Source organism: Chironomus tepperi, unplaced genomic scaffold (genome assembly GCF_022539635.2).
Source record: "Chironomus tepperi strain 1889 unplaced genomic scaffold, CSIRO-AGI_Ctep_v1 contig_412, whole genome shotgun sequence".
NCBI lineage: Eukaryota > Metazoa > Arthropoda > Insecta > Diptera > Chironomidae > Chironomus > Chironomus tepperi.
In genome coordinates, this window is record NW_027226534.1 from 402,747 (window position 1) to 420,584 (window position 17,838).

Sequence of the window (17,838 nt, forward strand, 5' to 3'; positions counted from 1 at the left end):
TAAATGAAAAGTCGTCAAGCTAAGTTAATTTGACAGTTTGCCGTCAACACGACCAGTCCTTTGTTTTGTTGTTTGGGTAATAAATAAGGGTAATAGACTCTTACAAAGGACATTAAGTAGCGACTTTGTAATTCAATTATCAATTCAATTCAATTGTTTTTCACGATTTTAAAATATAAAAATAATTTTATTACTTATTGACATCGACTTTTATTAGACTTAATACTTTTTTATATTTTTTATAATTTCCTAATTTTTTTAAAAATATATTGAATATCCTTTTATTGAAAAATCATGAATTTAAATCGTGACTCATAAGTGCTTTCCAAATATTTCATTGTCTTTATTTCGAATAAAAAGGGAAATTTTCAAGCCTTAATTCAACAGTTGTAAAATAGAAATTAAACATTAAGCAACGATGACTACAAAAGTTCTAATTCTTTTAACTATATTCATTTTATCTGGTAAAGCAGCCGCTCAATCCATTGATGATATTGATTGGCTTAATTCTAATATTCGTGAATGTGAAGGAGTAGTTTGTCCTGAAAATTCTTACGTTGACTTTCAATGTCAATGTAATTGCATCAATGAATGTCCAAGAAATTTTGAAACTGATCAAAAAACTTGTCAGTGCTTCTGTAGGGACAAAGAATGTCAAGAGAATTACTATTTTGATCCAAGGACCTGCGAATGTAAATGTGATGAACAAACGCGTTGTTATTATGGCTTAACATTCGATCCAGTTAAATGTGAATGTCCAGAATCAAAATGTCAAAGCATTAACAAAGAATGTCCTGTAGGAACCGTTTTTGATCATAGTATTTGTGACTGTAAGTGCATTGAAGATGTTCAATGTCCCAGTGATTCATTTGAAGTTGATCCAAGAACCTGTAATTGTATTTGTCATAATGTGACGTGTCCAGAGTCCGGATATGAGTTAGATCCGGAGACTTGTGCATGTGTTAAGGAACAATCACCTATCTCATGTCCACCAAACTATGTTTATGATGAGCCATTGGGTAGATGTATCTGTGACGAAAATAATTCTGATCCATGTCCACCCAACTTTGATTGGGACTATCAACAATGTCAATGTGTTTGTAATCATGATGACACATGCCATGATGGATATGAATTCAATAGTACTTTATGTGGATGTTCCTGTATTCAGAAAAAATGTGAACCAAATTTCATCTTTGATTCTGATCATTGTGGGTGTAAATGCGCATTGTTTGATGATACAGCAAAATGTGAAAAAGATTTCTTTTTTGATCAAATAAATTGTGAATGCATACCACCTATCTCATGTCCACCAGGCTATGTTTATGTTGAGCCATTGGGTAGATGTATGTGTGACAAAGATGTTGATTCATGTCCACCCAACTTTGAATGGGACTATGAACAATGTCAATGTGTTTGTAATCATGTTGACACATGCCGTGATGGATATGAATTCAATAGTACTTTATGTGGATGTTCCTGTATTGAGAAAAAATGTGAACCAAATTTCATCTTTGATTCTGATAATTGTGATTGTAAATGTACATTGACTGAGGATACAGCAAAATGTGAAAAAGATTACACTTTTGATCCAATAAGTTGTCAATGTGTCATATATGAAAGTTTAGTCTGCTAAGTTACAGGAGGGTAATAGACTCTTTCTCCCTTAATTTTTTGGACAAAAACTCTTCAATTTGTTATGGTTTTCCATGAAAAATCCCAGAACATCTCCTAAAGACTTCTGATAAATTCAAAAAGAATTTTAAAAGAAATATCCCCAATTATAATTCAATTTATAAACTTATTAATCTACAATAAAATGTTAATAAAACAAAACATTGAATTTATTATTGTACAATATAGAACATCATGATTTACAATCGTGACTATTCACACATATCAGTTCAATTTATTATAAAAAAACAAATCATTTTACTTTTTAGTCAGTCGTGTGAAGCCGGATTTGAGTCAAATCAGGCACCAAGTCAGTGTCACGCCGGCCTAGTGCTGGATTTTCGATTGATTTACTGATTTATGATTTTTGGGCTAATCACTGCCTAACAGACAATGAACAAACTCACCTAAATGAGCGTGTTGATGAGTAAACTAACGCTTCAGACCAGTTAAGTCACTGAGTTCTTACTCCTCACCCAACCACTACCATGTCTTTGTTAATTTACCATTTGTATGCATATTCTAACATTATTTTATTAATTTTTTCTTTAAAACTTCCAGCAAATTCTTTGCAGCAATATCTTGGTCTGTATTAAATATTGATAAGTCTATGTCTAATATAGTCAGGGATTTACTTAAATAAATGACACGAGTTGACATCTAATACATTTTATTCTACTCAGTTATAATCATTCTGAACAATGACATGATGGAAGCATCGAGTCTTGATTTTGAATGGCAACTAGCAGTAGCATCCAAAAGTTATCACATGATTGACATAAGGGGAAAAGGAAGAAGAAAACATCAGATGTATCAAGAAGAATATACGATTAAGATTTTGGAAGTGGATAATAATGAATAATCAATGTACAATCGAGTAGAACATTATGACATTTTGGCTTTGTACAGGGATTCGTCACGATGGCTTCGTGACTCATGAAGACTTCAAAATGAATGTATTCACAAAGTCTTTGTAATGATTTATACTTTTATAAATTAATAATTTATTTTAATTTCAAATACGGACATTTTACAACAATTTAATATGAACTTAATTAGTAGTAATTGAAAGAAAGTCTCAAAAATAATTTGAATACTCAAATAATTCTTAAATAAATATTTTGATCATTTTAATCGTAATTGTTGATAAAGAAGTATATGCTAATATACACCCGAACAGCACAATGCAGCTAATTTCATTTTATTCGTATAGACAAGGAGCATGCTCAAGGCAATATTTACAAAATTGATCATGCTTAATTAGAGAGATTAAATTTATTCATGAGCGGCGAGTTCATTTATTCAAATCGATTTATGGACACTCCATTGATCCAATCGACATATTTAATCACATCCGTAAATACCGAATAAGTGTCAACATCACATCCATAAGGTATTCCAATCAATGATGATGAAACAACTCCACGAAGATAATAAGAAGTTCCATCAGTCACAAATAATCCATTTCCACTGTCACCACGACAAACTCCAACTCCAGTTCCAGTTCCTCCACAAAATGTTCGTCCACTGGAAATTCTCTTAAGTGCTTGGTTGTTCTGAAAACATTCCCGATTGCTATGAATTGGAGTTTCAATAATTTTTGGGATATTTTCATGAATTTTTGTATCATCTTCACTTCTTCCATATCCAACAACGACGCCAGTTAATGCAGATGAAGCTTTAACAAGACAAATTGGTTGAATAAATTCACTGAAATTGACTTCTGGGTCCAAAACCAGCACAGTAATATCAGCATCAAAAGATTCAGTTAATGTATTCCAATCAGGATGAACATTGATACTTTGAACAGCATTAGAAGCTCTTCCAACTTCAACTTTTTTGTTCAGATCATAAATGCCAAGTCGAACGATGATTTCACCTGCCAACTTTGGATATTGCGCATCTTTCTCTTGAATGCAATGTGCAGCTATAATGAGATTGATATTTGAAATTTTATTAGACTAAATCAGTGGGTGGCTACCAGGAGGAAGTTGAGAATGGGCTTTTAATACCCTCTGTGAGCAGACGAAGGTGAGAGGACTTGTCAGAGGTGAGCTGGGATAAGACTTACCTGTTACAACTTTTCGGCTACTCACAAGTGTTCCACCACAAAAATATTCACCAGATAGTGTAGACAGAACTGCAACCCTGAGAAGATTAATAGACGACATTTTATAAGTTTCGCACATTTGACTCGAAGTCAAATTGTAATATGAGATTTGGACAGAGTTGACAAGACATTGGTTGATCGTATTTCATTTGAATCCTGACAATTTTGGGCTATGCATAGAAAATTCAACTCGGGTATAATTTAAGCTACATAATGACTATTTACTGAATAGCACAAGCCAGTCAATCGATCTAAAATCCGGCAATAGCCAGCATTGTGTTAGTTACTTGTCATAAAGTAAGAACAAACATAAATCGGAATTTTTGATCGACTAGTTGGACTTACCATGGATAGTAACCCCTTGTGACATATCTGCCACCAACAATATTTCCAACTCCTTTGACAGGCTGTCCACATTGATAATTACGAATGACCTCAACATGTGAAGTCAAAAGCTGCGGAGATTTTGCTACTTTATAATTCTCAAAGCATGTTTTTAGTCCAATTTTGATGTTTTCAATTCCTATAAGTTTTGCATTACTGCATATGTTGCCTTCCATATATATCCAATTAACAGCTGTATTATCAATGAATTTTTCATCAATTTGATTGATTGTGTTGTATTGCAGATAGATTCCAGCCAAGTTATTATGAACACCAAAGGATGCTGCATCAATTACAGTTAAGTTGTTGCCAAACAAATTTAATTTTACTATATTTTTTAAAGGTTCAAATGTATTTTGTGGTAGTTCTGTGATTCCATTGCGATCGAGACTGAGATCTTTGAGATTATGTAGACCAACAAAGAAACTTGAATTAAGGAGATTAATTCTGTTATTAGAAAAGGAAGCAAATTCTAAATTTGTCAAGAACTCAAAGGATTTATCTTGAACTACCGTAATTTGATTTTCATCTAAAATCAGCCAGTTTAAATTGATTAAATTCTTAAACCATTTTGAGTCAATTGACTGTAGATTATTAATTCCTAGATCAAGAGTTTTAAGTTCAATCAGTGGATCAAAAACATTTGATGGTAAAAAGTTGATTTGATTCACATGTAAATACAGTCTCTTTAGATTATTTTGGGATATAAATAAATTTTCAGACAATGTTGTCAATCGACTATTTGTAAACCATATTTCTGAAAGTTTTGAATTTCTGGTTAGCAGCTCATGGGGTATATAATGAAACTGAGTTCCAATTAGCATCAATATGTCTAAATTTTCACAATTTTCGAATGAATTTCCGTCAATTGATTGAATGTCAGCATTAAATGTCCTTATAAATTTAAGATTTTTAAATTTTTGACAAAAAATTGATGAAAATGTATTTATGTGACCGATTTTGTCGGTGTAAAGGAAGTTGACATCATCATCAGTATGTCCAGAGTCATGCTGTCCATTGATTGTTGTCACTTTGTTGAAGGAACTTTTTATATTTGTGTTTAAGTAGCAGGAATAGTAACTTTTGTTCTGATTCATTGGATCAAATGTATAATCATATTTTATTCGATAGTCACAGTCAGCTGATTGTGCATCAACACAGCCTTGTATACAAAATATTCCATAGAAAATTATCAAAATATTAACACTCATTTTTTTGGGTGATAATTAATGAATTTTTAAATATCTTTTCCTTATTCAAACGCAATTAAAGAACAGAGATCTTTACCGCAGGTAAGCAGCTCGCAAACTGAAATAACACGACAAAAAATTGAAAAGAGTCTTAGAAAATATTGAAGGTCTTCGTGTTATTGAGTGACTTGAGCGCATTTTTGCACAGCGAATGACTATCCAATCAGTACAATGAACTTACTTAGCGATAGTTTTAACCTACTAGATCAATCAATAACTCAATAGTACTGAGCTATGATCTTACTAACAATATCTAGTTGCTCAGATCTCAAGCCTCATTAAACTATCCAACCAGCCGATCAAAGTGAATAACAAATTTGGTGTGAATATGAATGTCCCAAAACAATAACAGAAGATACAGTCATAACGTGCTTTAGTTTGAAAATTCCATTCCCAATTATAGAGATTTCTAGCTATTTAAAAGAAGCTATTGTCCGCACTTTGTTCGTCCATCTGTTCGATCTGTATTTTTGATCGATTAACCGATTTGTGTAATTCGGGTGACTTCAACTATGACTGTAATGGATAATAAATTTTACCCTAAAGACACAAATGGTCGGAAAAATATCACTCAAACCTCAATATAGCGAGTACCTCACAAGGATGTACTCGTACAGCGTAGTGTGCCAAACAAGCCAACAAAGTAGGATATACGGTGGCCTAGTCCATAACACAAAGGCTTACGTGTGAGGGCACGTCTGAATGGAATAAGACGTTTATGCCTCTGCTTTGTTAGTATCCATTGATGAACTGCCGAGTTAGTAATGGTATTGGGATTTGATTGTCAAGTGTCAAACCTCAAATCTGTCTTCTTAGTATACTTATATGAATTGTTTTAATGGACTTTTATACTGAATTAATTGTGTTATATGAATTTATTGTTAATCAAATACCTTTATGGTAAATAAACACCTATCTATCTATCCATAGCGTGACTTGTGTTAATTCAATTTCGGTAAAATCTGGTTCTACACTAGCATTATGTTGGCCTAATGACAATATTTTCCGACATTTTCATGTCGTGCGCCTTCCCAGACATTTCTTGGACCAGTCTTTATTTGTTTTACTTCTTAAATAACCGTTCCTAGACAGTTAAGGGACCAATTGAATTTCAGACGTATTTCTGGGGTCCATCAGTTCAATGAACCATCCCATTGTTCTCTCCCGTGAGTCCCGCCATCAGTCCATAATCTTTAATACCAGAAGAAGATAACGAAACAGTGAATGCAGGTTCGCTTCCGTTATCAAAAAGTCGTGTACCTTCATAGTAATCGTGTGAACATGAAAAATTTGTCCTTTAAATATTTTTACATTTTTTTATTGTTTTTGTAGACATCACGAATTATTACATAAAAGCTTTAATTTGTATTTATTTTCTATTAAACTCAAAAAGCTTTAACTGACCTATATTAAGCTATGATGGCATTCACAACCTAGTGTAAGATTTTCATTAATTTCACATTTTCCTGGATCTGTACAGATACATTTGCATGCTGTAGGATCAAATATTTGTCCACCGATGCATTTTTCTACCACAGCACAGACACACTGACAAGCTTCTTCATCATATACAAATTTTGGTGGACATGATATGCTTTGAACTTGTGTGCATGTACATTTTGTTTTATCAAAGATCTGTCCCGATGGACATGTTTTATTGACATTAGCTATGTCACAGACACATTGACATTTTATTGGATCAAATTTGAAATCATGTCTACATTGCTTTTGAACATCGCACACACATTGACATCGATTTTGATCCCATGTATATCCATCATGACAGATCTCGGCATTAACACAGACACATCCGCATTCCTTTTCATCCCATTGTAATCCATATTTACAAAGTTCACGTGGTTCCAATGGACAAACACATTCGCATTTTTCATGATCATAAACAAGATGAGGTGGACATGATGGCACTGGTACATTTGAGCCGTAAGCATTTATATATCCACCCGTACTAGGGCCAGTTGTGTCATAATTGCCTGTATATCCTCCCGTACTAGGGCCAGTTGTGTCATAATTGCCTGTATATCCACCCGTACTAGGGCCAGTTGTGTCATAATTGTCTGTATATCCAGTCGTACTAGGGTCAGTTGTGCCATAGGTTTCTGTATATCCACTAGTACTAGGGTCAGTTGTACCATAGGTTTCTGTATATCCAGTAGTACTAGGGTCAGTTGTGCCATAGGTTTCTGTATATCCACTAGTACTAGGGTCAGTTGTACCATAGGTTTCTGTATATCCACTAGTACTAGGGTCAGTTGTACCATAGGTTTCTGTATATCCACTAGTACTAGGGTCAGTTGTACCATAGGTTTCTGTATATCCAGTCGTACTAGGATCAGTTGTGCCATATAGGTTTCTGTATATTACTAGGGTCAGTTGTACCATAGGTTTCTGTATATCCAGTCGTAGGGTTGTGCCTAGGTTTCTGTATATCCACCCGTACTAGGGTCAGTTGTGCCATAGGTTTCTGTATATCCTGTACTATCAGTTGTCCATAGGTTTCTGTATATCCACTAGTACTAGGGTCAGTTGTACCATAGTTTCTGTTTCTGTAGTTGTAGGTTTCTGTATATCCAGTAGTACTAGTCAGTTGTGCCTAGGTGCCATAGGTTTCTAGTACTAGGGTCAGTTGTGCCATAGGTTTCTGTATATCCAGTCGTACTAGGATCTGTTGTGCCATAGGTTTCTGTATATCCAGTCGTACTAGGGTCAGTTGTGCCATAGGTTTCTGTATATCCAGTCGTACTAGGGTCAGTTGTACCATAGGTTTCTGTATATCCAGTCGTACTAGGATCTGTTGTGCCATAGGTTTCTGTATATCCAGTCGTACTAGGATCAGTTGTGCCATAGGTTTCTGTATATCCAGTCGTACTAGGATCTGTTGTGCCATAGGTTTCTGTATATCCAGTCGTACTAGGATCAGTTGTGCCATACGTATAGCTACTACAGCTACTAGAATCAACACTGAGAAAGATGAAGCAGCAGAGTGAAAAGAACTTTAAAAAACTCATAGTGACACTTGATGACAGCACTTTAAGAATCAAAATAAAACTTCTGTAAATTTGAACATGTCCGGAGTATTTAAAGGCGATTGATGAGGACGAAACTGATTCAATAAACTTGACTAAGTCACGAATAGTAAGAGCATTAATAAACTATAAAGATAAAAAAGAAATACAATTTTGTACTTTTGAATTTTTTTATCGACTTTTTTGGTTCCTGATTCAAGGGATGACAATTGAGGGGTTTGTGAAAATTAAGACGGAATGTCGAGTTTGAACAAGTTTACTAAAAGTTGAACCCCCAACTGCCGCCCGCCTTTTTAATCAAAATCCCTAAATTAGCTTGACCCGAAAGGCAACTTTCTAGTTTAAGAGCCAATTAAAGTAACAAGTGATAAACTATGGAATATAAAGAGTTATCCACGCTATGGAATTTCAATTCAAAAGAGCCAAAATAGTACCAAATTCAACCAATGACATATTTACCACGAATATCCTGTTAATAGTTATGAAATATAACATTTTATTAGTTCAAAATCGTGGTTCCATAACAAAATTTTCCTTAAGGTATGAAATATTTAAAAATGAAATTTTCCAGATATCAAGTAGTATTGTAATAGATTTGAGCAGTTGAATATCAAAAAAATGCCGTTGTCTGACCAAATGTCAAATGTGTAGCTTCTAGTATATTCTGGTATTTCTAATACATTATGTTATAAAATAATTTGTTTCTGACTATTGAGGATTTGATGGATGGAACGAGTCTTAAATTAGGTCAATCAAGAAGTAAAGCAATTCACAGTGGCTGAATATTCAGACTGAATATTGTTTTATTTTGATCCTTTTCGTAAACTGCATCGTAGCACTTTAGCATCGACGCCATCCAATCAGAGGCACTCTGATGTGAAAATGCATCATTTGTAAGTGATATGGCGCATACAAATGGATCAATAAGATACAGATTCCACTTTGCAGCTACTCTCATTGAACATGGATTCGCCCTTCGGCCTAGTGTTCATTGAGAGCGTCACGTGACTATCGTTTCGCTGGCTGTACGGTACTTATGCGATTATACATCTTATGAGCACCTTAAAGACAGGTGTAAGCTTAGACTTATTCCTCAAAAAGCAATAATTGCTGTCTCCGTATGCTGCGACCATCATTAGAGCATGAATACATCATTAAGACCTGATGCAATAATGAAAGTTTCCCGATATTATTCCAATGGATAGTTAGAATTAACAAATTCAATTGCTAGTGCTTTAGTGGAGAGCTTTAGTATCTCCTGTTACCACTCATTTGTGACTGAATTCAGTGTCATGCACTTAAATGGATAGATTGTTGACATAAGGTTGACAACCTGCGTGACGCCAAAAATTGTTGGAAATCCTATGAATCGTGAGTCGTGTGTTGTTTTGGTAGCATAATATAAAAGGTTGCACAGTACTAAGATTTTAACAGCAGTTAACCGTTAACAGCATAACAGCAGTTATGGAAAAATGCAGTTAATCAGAAACCCTAAGTCCAATCAACTCAGATTTAAATTGGAGGAAAGATGAACAAAAATAAAATTTAGGTGAATTCATGCTAATCAAATTTGATTTAAAAAATGTATTACTTATTCCACTTTCCTTGTTACTTTATTAGCTATAATATATTTGCCAAAGCTTATTAACCTAAGGCTTATCATGAATGTATTACTTTAAAAAATCATATTCCTTATTCATCCCCACTTTTTTTACAATTTCACAAAAGGTGATCACACAAAAATAATCACTATAAAATCAAGCAATTCTTTGCTAATTTAGTGTAGTCTGAATAGTTCCTTCATCAGGATGAGACTTATTTTAATTCTAAAACTCATCTTATTTTTGAGCATCGCTGACTGTCAACAAGAGTAAGTAAATCCATTCCTAATTAAATTAATTGAATTTCGACAGTCTTAGTAAGTTTGTAACTGAATTGTCGTGGAACATTGTCGCTTTAGTTACTTACTTACTGGAACTATGGTTCGATGAGGAGCCTTCCATCTGACTCTATTGCTGGCCTCATAATTTGTACAAATTAAGACGCTTTCGTGAGTGATCTATTCAGCCGTGCTTTCGCATGAGTTTCTCACATGTCACTTTAGTTGGGGCCCATTCACTAATTACGTAACCCAAGCAATTAATTTTATCATTTTTATTTCAGAAGTTACGTGACAGTTTGGGCACCGAGCAAGATATCTAAAGAAAATGGTTACTTTGTAACTCTTCTGTCAACAAATGTAGACAAAAGGACCGAAATTGCTCTTCAAATTGGTCGAAATTATGGAACACTTAATTTGGCATCCGATAAAGCTCAAAAAGTAAAATTACTAAAAAACCAATTTAGTGGATCGAAGAAAAACGTTGAATTGATCATGACATTACATCGAAATGAGACAATTGATGATGAACAACGTCAAATGTGTATGACAAAGACATTAAGGAATATTGAGGTTGATAAGAAGAATTTTTACGCATTTATTCAGACTGATAAGCCAATTTATTTTCCTGGTGACACAGTACGGTTCAGAGTTGTTATCGTGGATCGAGATTTGAAGCCGTACGCTATTAACAACATGGAAATCAGCATAATTGACTCATTGAATCGAACAATTGAGTTATATGATGATCCTGGTGAAAATTACGTCGGTGTTTTTAAAGAAAACTTCATTTTGAGTCAAAATACAGAATTAGGCACATGGAAGATTCGAGTAGTAGTCGACAAAAGATATGAATCTTCAACATACAAGACATTTTCTGTCCAGAAATTCAATCCGCCATCATTAATTGCACATCTTAATTTAGCTGATCAGCACATGTTGCACACATCTGTTCTGAGAGTTTCATTTTATGCTGAAAATCAAGTGGGTGACTTTGTCCAAGGAAATGCTCAGCTTACGATAAAATGCACTACAACTGGTGAAACGATCATCACAGAATCTTTTAATAATACCGCAGACATTCAGCATGTTGAGTATAAAGTCAATGCGAATTTGAACGCCACAGCAGGAGTTAAACTTGATTATGAAGTTAGTCTTGAATTTACTGAACTAGAAAGTCAGGAAAAGTCCCTAAAAACAGCAACTTTCACAGTCCATCCTGATTTCAAATTTAAAATACGAGCAAATCATCCCGACAAGTTCTTGCCTGAATTTCCATTCAATTTAGATGTTTTTATTTATGACTGGAAGGATTCTATAGTTGAAAATTCTACAGACACAGTTAAAATTGTATACACAACTCGTTATCAGGATGGAACAGAACATTCGTTTACTTATGATGCTTTAATTAGCAATGGAATAGTACAAAATAGTTTCTTTGATCCAGAAGACGCACATGAATTAAGCTTCAAAATTTACTACAATGATGTAACTTATGAGAAATCTGTGTTGAAAGGTTCTACATCAGCTGGAGTTACTAAGATTGCAGTTGATCATGTGCCAAAAAAGTAATTATAACATTATTAACTAATCATAAACCTTTTAATACCAACAATTCTATTTATAGTCCTCAATATGGTGCCAACGTGACTGTCTTCGTTCGTGCTGCATCTGAAATTGATAACCTTATTGCAATTGTTACATCAAGACATGGAAATACTGAATCTTATCAAATCAGCTGCAATTTTGGATTATCTTGTAATTTCAATTTCGCGATGAAAAAGGAAATGATGCCGGAATCAAAGGTTACTGTTTACCAAATACAGAACAAATACAACATGATTCAAGGTGAAACAACAATCAAGACCGAAAATTTTGGAATAAATAAGGTAATATTGGGGTATTAACTTCCAGTTTATTAAGACTTACTTGTCTGATTGATGATTTTGGACTAAACCAAACCTAAGGTCACATTGATAATTATTTTAATTTTCTCTATTTTCAGCTTGACGTTGACTTTGTAAAGACGTCTGGAATAAATAAACGTTATAATATTGGAAATGATATAACTAATGATGAAATAAGAAGGGAACTGACGAATTATGATGAAAAAAATATGATCACTATGATGGATATGAAAAAATCAAACTGGAATGAGTGTACAGATCAAGAGCTGAAGAGAATACAGAAAGGAAGATTGCACGTTATACAACATAGTTACGATTACTTGCCATTTGGAACCGACGATGATGATGATGATGAGGTTGTGGATTCAAAAGAGGAACAACAAGAAGAAATTGTTAAAGATGAATTGCCGGAAAGACAAATTGATGAAATTCATGAAAATTATTTCTCAATGAATCAGGAATATGGACTAGCTATTGCACCGCAAAAGGAACTCATAATCAAAAATCAATTCTACTCTAAATTATCTATGCCATATTCGATTAAATATGGAGAAATTTTTCGAATTGATGTCATGTTTTATAACAATATTGACAGTAAGGAATCACTCGATGTTCAGATCAAGAAGTTATATCATCATTATCTTTTACAATTCTACGATGAAGAGGATTTCAGTTCAATCTCATATAATCAAACCAAACCAAAAATAATTAATGTGCCATATGGAGATACTAAACGAGTCTCATACTTCTTTAAAGCTCTCTCATTTAAGAAGAATTATGAAAAAATCTGGCAAATTGAAATTGAATTAACTGCGAGAACAGAAAATGGAGAGGTTTACAAGAAGGATTTTTTTAGGAAACTCAAAGTCATACCTGTTGGTGCTAAGACATACCAAATAGATACAATTTCTTTTAATCGAAATGCTGACGATAACACAGATGAAATTATATTTAATATGACCAATTCAGATACACATTCTAGATTCATGACTAGTATTTCAGGAGATTACATAAATAGTGACATCAATTCAGAATTTCAGTAAGTGATTAATTACTATTTTATGTCTATAATAATATTATCTAATATAAAATCATTACAGACATTATCCTGCATCTAGTCTCGATCAAGTGACATCAATGCTCAAAGCAAATGTTGAAGTCTTGCGATATTTAAAATCAAATCATCCACAACAACCAAAAACAGGATTCAGTGAATATTATCAAAGTATTTTGAATCAAAAGTCAAAGAATTGGGTAAGATATTAGATGTACAGCATGAATTTCGGTCAAATAAATCATCTATATTCTTTTTTTTAGGACCACAAAGACACAGCGGGATATAAAGCCTATTTTGTGGACACAATCGCATCTGCAATGGAACTAGGAGCGATTCCAGAAAGTAAAGAAATTATCAAAAAGGAACTCGATGCATTGAAGAGTTTTCAGACATCAAGTGGAAATTTTAGCAATTTTGGAAACTTTCCCAGCACTAATAATGAATATTCAAAGACAGCGTTCATTTTGATTCCATTTTTGAAGTTTAAGACGACATTTAGCAATGGATATGATGATGTCATCAACAAAGCATTCACATTCCTAAACGGAATCAATAGTGAATCAGAAGTCGACATGGAAACACTCTCAATTGCTGCTTTTTCCTATGCTTTGAATGGTCAACATGATCAGGCACAAAAACTGCTGGATGAAGCTGAAAATAATGCTGTAAAAATTGGATCTAAAAGATGCTTCAAGCTATCCAGAAACCAATGGAATTGCAATCTAAGACACACATCATATGCAGCACTTGCATATTTAACCATGAATAAAACAGATGAAGCTAAACCTTTAGTCAGCTACATTCTTGGTGAATATAGAATGTTGAAAAGTCTCCGACACACATTTAACTACGCAATTGCAACAGAAGTAATTGCCAAATTATTAATTATTCGACAAAAATCTGCATTAAAAACTGATCTTACAGTCACACTACCTATGGAATACAACTTTAACGGACATGCACGTATAACTGAAGCAAATAACAAAAATCCTGTCGAGGTTGTGTTCCCACACAACATTTCACAGTTAAAGATTACAATCAATGGAACTGGCTTCTGTTCAATCACTAATATTATCGAAAATACAGTTGTGACACCAAAAAAAAGTTCAAAATTTATCACATCAGTTGAAACTTTAAATGGATCATATTCAAATGAAGAAATTGTCCAAGTTTGTGCTACATATCAGCCACTTTATTATGAAGATGGACATAATTTATTTAGTGTCATTTACGATGTAGAGATGCCAAGTGGATACTTTTACAAAGGAATTAATAACATGGACAACAATCCAGCAATTAAGGTAAGTAGTCAGGCAAAGTGACATTGCAGTTTGGTGATAAAATTCTGATTTTAGTTGGTGGAACCAAAGATGCTTGCAAGTGGAGTTCAAATTTATTTGAGTAATTTCGAAAGTGGAAGGAAGTACTGTGCAGACATAAAAGCAGTCAAAATGTTTGATGTTAGAAACTTACAAAATGCTGCTGTGATGATCTATGACTATGATGACAAGGGTAAGAACAAACTAAATTGAGATTTCTTACAAGAATTATGAATATTTTTATTAAATTTACAGAAAATGTTGCAGTGGATTTTTATAAATTTTAATCTGAATGCTAAAGATGTCCTGGACGACAATTAATCAGTTCCAATTAGATTATTAATCTATTTTGTAACAAATTTAATGTTCAATTCCAATTTCAATAAAATACTATAAAATAGTAAGCACTTTATGTCGGACATCAAAATTGGATTTTTAGATTAATTTTTTATTTCAGTTTAGTCATTGGTTCAGGTAAGGAATCACTATCTAAAGGATGCCAGCCACACAACGAATCAGACATTTCCAAAGAAATATTAAAAATAAATATTGACAAAATTTCATAACGATTTTTAAATTTTCAAATTTTTACAAAAACACTTTTAAGACCAAACATCCAATATTCCCAATATAATTCACTCACACATACAAACAAATTATAAACAATAACATTCGGTCAGGTTGAAAGAGTTTCCAAAGACATTTTCATTTTTTTTTTCATCATAAAAGTCAAACATTTGCATCATTAATTTCCACAAATTTTCATCATGAGTTCCTCAAAATTCTTTCGAAAGCTTCGATCACTCGTGTTCATATCGACAGCAGCAACTGGAATCACTTTTGGATATTCATACTATAGAAATGATGAAAACTTTTTTCGCACAATTTTAATTCCATCAATTATGATGTTGGAAGCTGAACAGGCACATCGACTTGCAGTTTTGATCTGTAAATGGAAGTTACTTCCACCAGTTAGCTATAAAGATCCAGAAGTTTTGGTAAGAGATGAGAAAATTTTCAGAACGTGAAAAAGTAGCACAGAAGTGAAAGCCACTCTCATTTTAGGGCACCAGCATCTGTAACATTTCACTCAAAAATCCAGTTGGAATTGCGGCCGGTTTTGATAAAAATGCTGAGGCAATTGAAGGATTAAGTCAATTAGGTTTTGGATTTGTAGAAATTGGTAGTGTAACTCCAATGCCACAAGCCGGTAATCAAAAACCACGAGTTTTTCGTCTCAAAGAGGACGAAGCAATCATAAATCGCTATGGATTCAACAGTGATGGACATGAACAAGTTTGGCATAGAATTCAACAATTGAGGGCTAGTGGGAGATTCGAGGGGGTTATTGGGGTTAATTTAGGTAAGAATAAAACGTCTGAAGACCCCGTTAGTGATTATGTTGAAGGATTAAAGCTGTTCTCACCATGTGCTGATTATTTGGTGATAAATGTGAGCAGTCCAAATACGCCAGGTTTAAGGGATATGCAACATAAGGATACATTGAAGAAACTGCTGACTGAAGTTAATAAGGTAGGAATTTTGATGGATTTTTGTGATTTTTTAGCAGATTTTTTGAAGGCAAATCGTTGTTAGACTTCCTTGATGACATTTTGTCAAATTATATTTTTGTGAACAGTCTGTCTTACGGCTCATTTATCAAATAATCCAATAATCTGTAAATGAAACTCAGGCTGGGAAACTAGGCATTAATATCGACATATACCGCTAAATACCACTCAAATATCGGCAATAACCGTGGTATTTCATTCAAATTTCATTGATCCTGCCTAGTTTCCCAACTTGACATTTAACTGTCTAACACAGTCCATAACATCAAATCTCTCCTTCCATTCACAGACAAAATCATCTCTCGAAACACCAAAACCAATTTTCCTCAAACTCGCACCCGACCTAACCCACGATGAGCTCAAAGACATCTGCAAAACGATCAAAAGGAAGGAATGTCAAGTTGATGGACTCATCATCTCAAATACAACAATTGACAGGTCAGTGACTCTTCGCAGTTCCAATTCACAAGAAGTTGGTGGACTTAGTGGACGTCCACTAAAAGAGAAATCAACGAGAATGATTGAAGATGCTTATAAACTAACTGATGGAAAGGTTCCAATAATTGGAGCTGGTGGTATTGGAAGTGGACAGGATGCTTATGACAAAATTCTTGCCGGTGCTAGTGCAATTCAGCTATATTCAAGTTTTGTATATCAAGGACCTCCGGTTGTTACAAAAGTTAAGAAAGAATTGGATGAATTATTGGGTATAAATGGATATGACAGTGTAGCACAGGCTGTAGGACAGGGTATAACCAAGGAAAAGAGATCAATTTTTTCATACTTTTTTTAAGAATTTTTTTTTTTTTGAATTTTTATGGGTTTTTTTTTTTTTTATAAAAGTGATATATATAAATTGTTACTAGGTCTGTCTAAATCTAAATTTACATTTATTTCATCAAGTTGGATGGATCGTTATTTAAATGTTGCTATCTTTTCGGCTACATGACCAGTTTGATCATCCTTGTTCCTATTACATTCATTATCTTATATATTGGAGCAGCATAATTCGCCAGGGCACCGCTGAGTCGCCGCTATGCGGTAAGACATGAGATTGTCCTGATAAGAAGGAATCCGGGACTTTTGAGGGTCAAACTCTAACTTCTAACCGCATAGAAAAATGTCAAATCAACCAAACCCCCTAGAAAAGGGTCCCCCTGTGCCCTTACGTCTAAATAACTGCCCAATTTTATATAATAACTACCGCGATGCATGCTGTTCCTTTATACTTGTTTTATCAATTTATAAGCCAAAATATTTTCTATAAATTTTTTTAATAAATGTTTATATCAAATTCAGCAAAAGTCTTTCAATGTCTGTGACTGTCTACTTGTGTACCTCAAAACTTTTATAGCTATTTGTGTACTTAGAGCTGAATAAAAATTAATTTACAAAAATCATTATTTTTTGATATTCTGATTATTTTTGATAATTTTAAGTTTCAAGTGCCTAAGCCTGGATTTTTTAAAAATTTATTTTGTCAATATTTTAACAGTCATTACTTAATTTCCACTGCTCGTGTTGGTTTTTAATATTTTTGAACTTTTGACTTATCATCATTTGCTAATGATCATGTTGTAACCTTTGTCATTTCCTGTATATTCTTGATTATCTGTATTTACAAACAGTTTACATTATAATAT

The 17,838-nt window shown here is 33.6% G+C and overlaps 6 protein-coding genes across 6 annotated transcripts; 4 read left to right on the forward strand and 2 right to left on the reverse strand.

Annotated features, from left to right (window-relative positions):
• The first annotated feature begins 418 nt into the window (after positions 1 to 418).
• On the forward strand, positions 419 to 1,636 carry LOC139097038 (balbiani ring protein 3-like). Its single transcript, XM_070648798.1, has one exon. The coding sequence runs from the start codon at positions 419 to 421 to the stop codon at positions 1,634 to 1,636; it is 1,218 nt and encodes a 405-aa protein (XP_070504899.1).
• A 1,137-nt stretch (positions 1,637 to 2,773) lies between these two features.
• On the reverse strand, positions 2,774 to 5,444 carry LOC139097069 (uncharacterized). Its single transcript, XM_070648833.1, has 3 exons — positions 4,130 to 5,444; positions 3,746 to 3,822; positions 2,774 to 3,601 (listed from the first exon to the last, which is right to left on the reverse strand). The coding sequence occupies exons 1-3, from the start codon at positions 5,377 to 5,379 to the stop codon at positions 2,973 to 2,975; spliced, it is 1,956 nt and encodes a 651-aa protein (XP_070504934.1). The 5' UTR covers positions 5,380 to 5,444; the 3' UTR covers positions 2,774 to 2,972.
• A 2,571-nt stretch (positions 5,445 to 8,015) lies between these two features.
• Positions 8,016 to 8,444, reverse strand: LOC139097039 (uncharacterized). Its single transcript, XM_070648799.1, has one exon. It carries the CDS (start codon positions 8,442 to 8,444, stop codon positions 8,016 to 8,018), a length of 429 nt encoding a protein of 142 aa, XP_070504900.1.
• Positions 8,445 to 10,836: 2,392 nt separating this feature from the next.
• On the forward strand, positions 10,837 to 13,029 carry LOC139097040 (CD109 antigen-like). Its single transcript, XM_070648800.1, has 4 exons — positions 10,837 to 11,909; positions 11,969 to 12,230; positions 12,347 to 12,842; positions 13,019 to 13,029. Exons 1-4 carry the CDS (start codon positions 10,837 to 10,839, stop codon positions 13,027 to 13,029), a joined length of 1,842 nt encoding a protein of 613 aa, XP_070504901.1.
• Positions 13,030 to 13,139: 110 nt separating this feature from the next.
• LOC139097077 (murinoglobulin-1-like) lies at positions 13,140 to 15,036 on the forward strand. The gene is made up of 5 exons (XM_070648838.1): positions 13,140 to 13,287; positions 13,349 to 13,502; positions 13,566 to 14,606; positions 14,661 to 14,817; positions 14,880 to 15,036. The coding sequence occupies exons 1-5, from the start codon at positions 13,205 to 13,207 to the stop codon at positions 14,909 to 14,911; spliced, it is 1,467 nt and encodes a 488-aa protein (XP_070504939.1). The 5' UTR covers positions 13,140 to 13,204; the 3' UTR covers positions 14,912 to 15,036.
• Positions 15,037 to 15,287: 251 nt separating this feature from the next.
• Positions 15,288 to 17,598, forward strand: Dhod (dihydroorotate dehydrogenase 2). Its single transcript, XM_070648773.1, has 3 exons — positions 15,288 to 15,622; positions 15,690 to 16,157; positions 16,485 to 17,598. The coding sequence occupies exons 1-3, from the start codon at positions 15,392 to 15,394 to the stop codon at positions 16,986 to 16,988; spliced, it is 1,203 nt and encodes a 400-aa protein (XP_070504874.1). The 5' UTR covers positions 15,288 to 15,391; the 3' UTR covers positions 16,989 to 17,598.
• Positions 17,599 to 17,838: the final 240 nt, after the last annotated feature.